The sequence below is a fragment of the Mandrillus leucophaeus genome, unplaced genomic scaffold (genome assembly GCF_000951045.1).
Source record: "Mandrillus leucophaeus isolate KB7577 unplaced genomic scaffold, Mleu.le_1.0 Scaffold127, whole genome shotgun sequence".
In the NCBI taxonomy this organism is placed as follows: Eukaryota; Metazoa; Chordata; class Mammalia; order Primates; family Cercopithecidae; genus Mandrillus; species Mandrillus leucophaeus.
The window spans coordinates 3,332,927-3,342,251 of NW_012101098.1; the positions used below are offsets into that span (position 1 = coordinate 3,332,927).

The 9,325-nt window shown below is 40.1% G+C and overlaps 1 protein-coding gene across 2 annotated transcripts in view; it reads right to left on the reverse strand.

The window, feature by feature from the left end:
- Positions 1-6,764, reverse strand: part of ARSF (arylsulfatase F) — a 48,800-nt gene extending 42,036 nt beyond the window's left edge. The window contains exons 1-3 of one of the 2 annotated variants that reach the window (XM_011972108.1): positions 6,693-6,764; positions 5,426-5,464; positions 856-1,005 (exon numbers count right to left, since the gene is read on the reverse strand). In XM_011972108.1, the coding sequence (XP_011827498.1) occupies positions 856-1,005; positions 5,426-5,436 (161 nt within the window). In that variant the 5' untranslated portion in view covers positions 5,437-5,464; positions 6,693-6,764. Of the gene's footprint in view, positions 1-855; positions 1,006-5,425; positions 5,498-6,692 lie in introns of both variants that reach the window. The other variant, XM_011972109.1, reaches the window with a different exon arrangement.
- Between the last annotated feature and the right edge of the window lie 2,561 nt (positions 6,765-9,325).

Below are 9,325 nucleotides of genomic sequence, written 5' to 3' on the forward strand. Positions count from 1 at the left end.
TTAAATACATTTGTATGAAAATGAATATATATTCATAAACATACAAATATGTATATATTCATGTATATATGAATAACATATTCATATATTTGTAATATATTATATACTCATATATTATAAATATATTCATAAATGTTTATATATTGAATATACATTCATATATTCATAAAAGATTGATATATAATATAATAAATGTATGATATATATTTTGTTATAGAATATATTCATATATGAAATATATCACATATATTTATAATTATATTTATGTGTTTATGTCTACAATGTACATGTATATACAATCATCATGCTTCATAATAGACTGCATGATAGAGGGTAGTTGTGTGTTAGGTACTATTCTAAGTTCTTCACACATATAAACTCAGGGGTATAAAGTCTTCTCTGCATTAGACAAATAAGAAAACTAAGAGACAGAGAGGTTCAGCGACTTCTCCAAGACTTCAGAGCTAGTAAATGCAGAGCCAGGACTCGGGTCTGGACAGCCATGCTTTTACTATGACTATCCCGGTTAATGCTAGAGACGCTGGATGAGCTGATTACCCTGATCTGATCACTATACATTGTATGTATCCCAATCTCACTGTGTACCCCGTGAAGATGGACAATTATTATTTCTTAAGTCTAAAAACTGAATGAGATTCAAATTAAAAGTATTAAAAATGTAATTGTAAAACTATTAAATAATCTAAATAATTTAAAACTATCAAAAAGTTTAAAGTAACTAAAAAAAACCCAACAAATCCATTTGGTTTTGCATATAGATGCAGTCGTATAATTTATCAGCCTGCGGAACCTGAATGACTGATGAATGTATGACTCGCCATGAAACCGCCTTACCTGATGGTGTCATTGCCATAGCAGCCCAGATCTCCAATACCCAGGTCATCAACCATGATCAGGACAATATTAGGCTTGTCGTCATGCACCCTGTGTGCCTGGCACGTGTTCAAGAGTGTGCACACCAAAGACATGAAGACCAAGGGGCTCCTGGAAAGCAAGCGTGTTCATGAGTGTGCACACTCTTGAACACGTGCCAGGCACACAGGGTGCATGACGACAAGCCTATTAGGCTTGTCGTCATGCACCCTGTGTGCCTGGCACGTGTTCAAGAGTGTGCACACCAAAGACATGAAGACCAAGGGGCTCCTGGAAAGCAAGCGGGGATTTTATTGGTATCAGGCTTCTCTGGGTGGATTCAGGATCCACCTCCCAACACAACACAACAGGGGTCTTTGGAGATCACGTGGATCTCCCAGATGTCTACCTAAGCTCAAGAGTGTCTCTCTCCAAGCACCAAGCACTGCTGCTGAATGGTAGCAGAAGTGCCCAAAGGAATGCTCTCTTGGCTTCTCACTTTGCATAAACTAAGGCTAAAACAACAGATGTTAACGTGGATGCAGTGAAAAGGGAACCCTTTTACACTGCTAATGGGGATGTACAACCGCTGTGGAAAACAGTATGGAGATTCCTTAAAGAACTAAAAGTAGATCTACCATTTGATCCAGCAATCCCACTCCTGGGTATCTACCCAGAGGAAAAGAAGGCATTATATATAAAAGACACTCGAAGCCGGGTGTGGTGGCTCACACCTGTAATCTCAGCACTTTGGGAGGCAGAGGCGGGTGGATCACCTGAGGTCAGGAGTTTGAGACCAGCCTGGTCAACATGGTGAAACTCTGTCTCTACTGAAAGTACTAAAATTAGCCGGGGGAGGTTTCAGTGAGCCAAGGTTGCACCACTGCACTCCAGCCTGGGTGACAGACCGAGGCTCCATCTCAGAAAAAAGAAAAAACAAAAACAAAAAAAGCCCCACAAAAAACAACAACAACAACAAAAACAAAGACACTTGCACATGCATGTTTATAGCAGCACAATTTGCAGTTGCAAAAATGTGGAACCAACCCAAATACCCATCAATCAATGAGTGGATAAAGAAAATGTGATGTATAGAGATACATATCTATAGATTTTATGCAAAGTGAGAAGCCAAGAGAGCATTCCTTTGGGCACTTCTGCTGCCATTCAGCAGCAGTGCTTGGTGCTTGGAGAGAGAGACACTCTTGATCTATAGATATCTACATATACCACATTTTCTTTATCTATATAGATCTATAGATATCTATCCATATCACATTTTCATATACATACACATACACACACACCATGGAATACTACTCAGCCATAAAAAGGAATAAAATAATATCATTTGCAGCAACCTGGATGGAGTTGGAGACAATTATTCTAAGTAAAGTAACTCAGGAATGGAAAACTAAATGTTGTATGTTCTCACTCGTAAGTGGCAACTAAGCTATGAGGATACAAAGACATAAGAATGATGCAATGGACTTTGGGGACTCAGGGAAAGGGTGGGAGAGGAGTGAGGGATAAAAGACCACACATTGGGTACAGTGTACACTGCTCGGGGGATGGGTGCATCAAAATCTCACAAATCACCACTAAATAACTTATCCATGTAATCCAACATCACCTGCTCCCCAAAAACTATTGAAATTTTTTTAAAGGCTAAAGTAGATGCCCTTCCAGGAGGGAAGTCTGAAAACATGTACTCAGAGGCAAATCATTGCAGAAGATGGAGACGATGAGACTCCTGAGGTTAACTCCCTCTTCCAGGGTCTTAACCTCATTTAAGGGACTTAAATGAGTCTCTAAGGTTAAGGGATTTAACCTTAACTTAATTCTAAAATTAGAGTTTTTAATTCCAATTTAAGGGCATGTGGGTGTATGTGTTCCTTACAGTACTATTCACAATGGCCAAACACCTCAGTGTCCATCACTGGATGAATGGATAAAGAAAATGCGGTGCATATACACCATGGAATACTATTCAGCCTTAAAAAAAGAATGAAATTCTGTCATATATGACAACGTAGATGAACCTGGAGGTCATTATGGTAAGGAAAATAAGCTTGGCACAGAAACACCAATACCACATGATCTCACTTGTCTGTGGAATCTCAAAAAGTTGATCTCATAGAAGGAAAGGGTAGAATGATGCCCGCTAGGAGCTGGGGGACCAGTGGAGGGCTTGGGGAGATGTTGGTCAAAGGATAAAAAATTTCAATTTGACAGGAGAAGTAAGTTCAAAGAATCTATTATACTTGTGTTGACTACAGTTAATAAGAATGTATTTTAGAGTTGAAAATTACTGATAAAATCTACTCAAAGTGTTCTCATCACAAATAGGTAAGTGGATGAGGTACCTTGTATTAGCATAATTGAGCCATTCCAAAATACAGGCGTATTTCAAAACATCAAGTTGTACATCGTAAATCTACACAATGTTTATATGTCAGTTTTTTTGACTCAAGGGACAATAAAAAAAGAAAAAGAAATTTAAAAAGAAAAAAAAAGAAAATGAATTTAAACAAAAAATAAAAATAAAATATTCATAAATACATGCAATTTATCATTACTCCAAATTTTTAAAAAGTCAGGCTGCAGTGGCTCACACCTGTAATCCCAGCTTTTTGGGAGGCTGAGGCAAGAGAATCAGTTAGTCACCAGCTTGGGCAACATAGTGAGACCCCATCCCTACAAAATATATAAAAATGAGCTGGGTGTGGTGGTGCATGCCTATAGTCCCAGCTATTCTGGAGGCTGAGGTGGGAGGATTGCTTGAGCTCAGGAGTTCAAGGCTGCAGTGAAGTGAGATCGTGCCACTGTACTCTAGCCTGGGCTACAGAACGAGACCCTCAAAAGAAAAAAAAGTGTGGGGATAGCAGCTTTTGTTGGAGAAAAGAAAACAAGCAAAAAAATATATAAGTAAATAAAATAAGGAATTACCAAGTAAAGGAAAAGTGGAAGTTGGGAGAAGAACTGAAATGAAGAAAAGAAAGAAATGTGGAATCTGAGGACCACTTGAGTCCACTTCATGGTTTTGCTCGGTCCCAGCTGAGGTCATATTTTCTTTTTTTTTTTTTTTTAATCATAATTTCCTTTAATTCTTATAAACATGGTTCTTTTAGTATTTAGAGCATATTTATGATCATTGTCTGTTAGTCTTTTTCTCCTAAGTTAAACATTTGGAAACTTTTAGAAACAGTTTCAGTGGATTTTTTTTTTCATTCCTAGCAGTCAAAATTTCGCATTTCTTGTCAGATGTCACTTTTTTCTTGTTGAAAACTGGACATTTTTGGCATATTGTAGCAACTCTGGATTCAGATGTTTCCCTAGCTGGGGGTTTTTGCTGCTGCTATTTTGTTTATTTGTTTAGTGAGTTGCCTGCGCTAATTCTGTGAAATCTGTCTCCCTCTCAGTGGACGCTGCTGTCTCTTCTGAGTGATTTTCCTTCTTTCTTTCTTTCTTTCTTTCTTTCTTTCTTTCGTTCTTTCTTTGTTTAATCTGGCTTTCATATTTTCTTAAGGAAACACATGACGCTCTTCTCAGCATATCCCTACTCAGTTATCAGGTAATGAATATTGGACATGTGGATTATTGATTCAATCCCTATCTCATCTCTATATAATGTTTCAAAACCCACTTCAAATATCCCCTCTGAGAGGAAAAATACAAACAGGAGTTCATCCCTATTGGCTCTCAGAGTCCTTTGTAAATACTCTGAAACAATGATAGCCACAGAAGTTTACAATTTTTTTTTGCTTTATGCGAACATCTCCTTGAAGATTGAGAATGTCTTGCAGGCAAAAGCTGCATGCTCAGGACTGTGGGCCAAATTCCCGAAGTTACAGAAATGCTTTTCATCTGTGCAAAGTTAGTTGAATTGTTTTATCACCCCCTGTTTTTACAATGCTTTAAAATCATATATACGGTTGGGCACAATGGTGACTCACACCTGTAATCCCAGCACTTTGGGAGGCTGAGGCGGGAGGATTCCTTGAGCCCAGGAGTTCAAGACCAACTTGGGCAACATAATGATAACCTGTCTCTACAAAAAATAAAAATAAAATATTAGCTGGGCATGGCGATAAGCACCTGAGGTCCCAGCTACTCTGGAGACTGAGTCTGGAGGATCACTTGAGCCCAGGAGTTGAAGGTTTCAGTGAGCTATGACTGCACCACTGTAGTCTACCCTGGGTGACAGCAAAACCCTGTGAAACCCCGTCTCTAAAATAAATAAAAATAAACATAAACTCATATGTATCTGTTGGAAATTTACAGTTTGTATTTATATCAATTGCCTAACTCTCTCCTACCTTTTTTTAAAAGTCACACACTTACTAAGTTGAGAGAATGAACTTAGACATCTTATGGCCAGTCATATAAAGACAGCATGTTGACTCATAGTAGGTTACAAGAAGAGAAAAAGAAAAAAGAAGAAAAAGACAGATGATATTAAATGCCTCTATCCGTAAGGCTGAATTCACAAATACACAGAATTATACATTAGATTCAATGTGCTCACAATGTATTATGCAGCTTTACCTACCTGGGCCTCATTGTGCAGCTCGGAGAACCTTCTTGCTGTCTTTGGCAGAAGACACAGACAGGATTAAAAAGACTAAAAAAAAAAAAAAAAAACAAGTATCATTCATGTGTCAGTTAAATTAGTTCCCAGCATGAAATTCTCACTAGAGACTTGGGAGCCATATCCATAATTCCAACATTTTAAAATTGATTTTCCGAGGTCACTACTACACGAATCCTGAACTCTCAATGAGTTCATTATTTTGACCTTTTTTTTTTAGATGGAGTCTCGTCTCGTCCTGTCACCTAGACTGGAGTGCAGTGGTGCGATCTCGGCTCACTGCAACCTCTGCCTCCCTGGTTCAAGCCATTCTCCTGCCTCAGCCTCCTGAGTAACTGGGATTACAGGCATGCACCACCACGCCCAGCTAATTTTTGTATTTTTAGTAGAGATGGGGTTTCACCGTGTTGGCCAGGCTGGTCTCGAACTCCTGACCTCAAGTGCTCTGCTCATCTTTTGGCCCATTTTTAAAAGAACTCCTGCTGCCCCAAGTCCTGGGGCTCTTGGCTGAATTGTCTCGGTGGAGAAACCTACCCTGAAACATGCTGGCACAAGAGAATTGTCTCAGTGTCCTGCCAAGCCTACAAGTTTAGACTCAGAAAGCCTCTGTGTCCTGAATAAGGAAAGGGGCAATTAATCAAAATGAGCTGCCTCTTTTTTCACTGCATTAATGCAAATGCAGAAACCACTGAATGACTAATGGTTGTATTTAATTGGCAGTGGCGGGGGCGGGGGGGTGGGTGTTTAGGACTAAGGGATATGACAGCCAAATGCATTACAGTGAAAGAAAAGCCCATCTGTAGTCTGCAAGTTACTACCCATATTTGTACCTTAAAATAACACTAAGGACAAAATACAAACTCATTCCTCCTTAAATTCATTTTGCTCCAAAGCATGGATACTCTGGTCACATACTACACACACTACATACACACACACACACACACACACACACACACGCACACTCACACACACGATCTTGGTTAAGAAAGAAAAAGGAGGAGAGGGAGGGAGGGAAGAAAGAAGAAAGGGTATGAGAGTAACAGAAAGGAGAGAAACTTACCCACACTAAAATTGGCTTGGAATCAATTTCTCAATGCCTAAGCTGATCCATTGAATTTCAGAATACAATAGGTCAAAGGATCTTTCGACTCTGCCCTTTTCAACGAGAGGTTAAAAAAAAAAAAAGCCTGAGAAAATGTGTCCAAACGAACCTCCCCCAACTCACCTATCAGCCGTATTGTCGCTCTAATGTCTGGGAACAGAACAAACAGGCTGCTCTGCAAAGGCTTCGCCTCTTCTGGCAGCTGCCTGGAATCATTGCCAAAGCGTTAGCCGCTCCATCTCACCGCCCTCTGCCACGGGAGGGCTGGTCCATGCTAGGCTCACCCAGATGGTTCATCTTAATTATGTGCAAATGAGGCAATCTGCACCCCACATTTGCAACTCCTACTACACATCCAGGAAAAGAAAAACAACAGCACACCAACAACAAAACATCACATTCAGCGAAACACCTACAGCCTTTCTTGCTAACGCTGAATGTTCTTATATGTGACGACCACCAAAGCCATTCATCGCACCAGAATTAAGACTGGTTGTTTTGAGCCAGAGCAATCCTGTTTGATGTCCCTTGCATTGCAGTGACCTCATGGTCTATAGCAGTGCCTCAGGGACATCTGTGCTCCCAATTAAAAGTGGTGGGTGGGTGAGTGGGAGGGAAATGGAAGGTCTTCCCTCTCTTTATATCTTAATAATATTCAACAAGGTGAAGTGTGGGAAATAATTTGGAAGATGGTAGGTGTACTGTTCATCCACACCCTGCCCCAAATGGATGGCTATTATACTAAACAACACAGATGCAAAGCCAGATAGTAACTCTCCCAGCATTTTAAATAAAGATTTGAAAATATCAGAGGGCATACATAACCCTCTCCCAACAAAACACCATTTTGCGAGATGGAACACTCCATTAAACATGCTATTGTATGATTCCATAAACTCTAGAAACCAGGTGGGTTTTTTTGTTTTTTGTGTTTGTTTGTTTGTTTGTTTTGAGACTGGGTCTCTCTCTGTTACCCAGGCTGGAGTAAAATGATGGTGATCACAGCTCACTGCCGCCTCAACTTCCCAGGCTCAAGTGATCCTCCTGCCTCAGCCTCCTGAATAGCTGGGACTACAGGCACCCACTAGTCCATGGATAATTTTTATATTTTTACATAGTCTCACTATGTTGCCCAGGCTGGTCTCAAACTCCTGGGCTCAAGCAATCCTCCCATCTTGGCCTCCCAAAGTGCTGGGATTACAGGCGTGAGCCACTGCGTCCAGCCTGGAAACCAGATCTTGCATCAGACCAGAGATGCCGATTTCTTCAGGTAAATGTACCTGGAGAGGAATTTTGAACTGGAATGGTCTGAAAACACCAAAAGTACACATGTTAAGAAGATGTGAACTTATTCCCTAGAATGAAAATTTACATATAAAGGGCTGTGCTTTTTTTTTTTTTTTTTTTTGAGATAGTCTCACTCTCTTGCCCAGGCTGGAGTGCAGCAGCACAATCTCAGCTCACTAAAATCTCTGCCTCCTGGTCTTAAACGATTCTCCTGTCTCAGCCTCCTGAGGAGCTGGAATTACAGGTGCCTGCCACCATGTCTGGCTATTTTTTTTCTTCCTGATTTTATTTTATTTTATTAATTTATTTTTATTATATTTTAAGTTCTAGGGTACATGTGCACAGCATGCAGGCTCGTTACATAGGTATACATGTGCCATGCTGGCCTGCTGTATCCATCAGCCCGTCATTTACATTAGGTATATCTCCCAGTGCTATCCCTTCCCCACCCCCCACCCAATGACAGGCCCAGTGTGTGATTTTCCCCAGCCTGTGTCCAAGTGTTCTCATTGTTCAATCCCCACCTATGAGTGAGAACATGTGGCGTTTTGTTTTCTATCCTTGTGATAGTTTGCTCAGAATGATGGTTTCCAACTTCATCCATGTCCCTGCAAAGGACGTGAACTCATCCTTTTTTATGGCTGCATAGTATTCCATGGTGTATATGTGCCACATTTTCTTAATCCAGTCTATCATTGATGGACTTTTGGGTTGGTTCCAAGTCTTTGCTATTGTGAATAGTGCTGCAATAAACATATGTGTGCATGTGTCTTTATAGTAGCATGATTTATAATGCTTTGGGTATGGGTATATGCCCAGTAATGGGATCGCTGGGTCAAATAGTATTGCTAGCTCTAGATCCTTGAGGAATCGCCACACTGTCTTCCACAATGGTTGAACTAGTTTACAGTCCCACCAACAGTGTAAAAGCGTTCCTATTTCTCCACATCCTCTAGGACATGTTGTTTCCTGACTTTTTAGTGATTGCCATTCTAACTGGCGTGAGATGCTATCTCACTGTGGTTTTGATTTACATTTCTCTGATGACCAGTGATGATGAGCATTTTTCATATGTCTATTGGCTGCATAAATGTCTTCTTTTGAGAAGTGTGTGTGCATATCCTTTGCCCACTTTTCGATGGGGCTGTTTGTTTTTTTCTTGTAAATTTGTTTAAGTTCTTTGTAGATTCTGGATATTAGCCCTTTGTCAGATGGTTAGATTGCAAAGATTTCCTCCCATTCTGTAGGTTGCCTGTTCACTCTGATGGTAGTTTCTTTTGCTGTGCAGGAGCTCTTTCGTTTAATTAGATCCCATTTGTCTATTTTGGCTTTTGTTACCATTGCTTTTGGTGTTTTAGTCATGAAGTCCTTGCACATGTCTATGTCCTGAATGGTATTGCCTAGGTTTTCTTCTAGGGTTTTTATGGTTTTAGGTCTAACATTTAAGTCTTTAATCCATCTTGAATTAA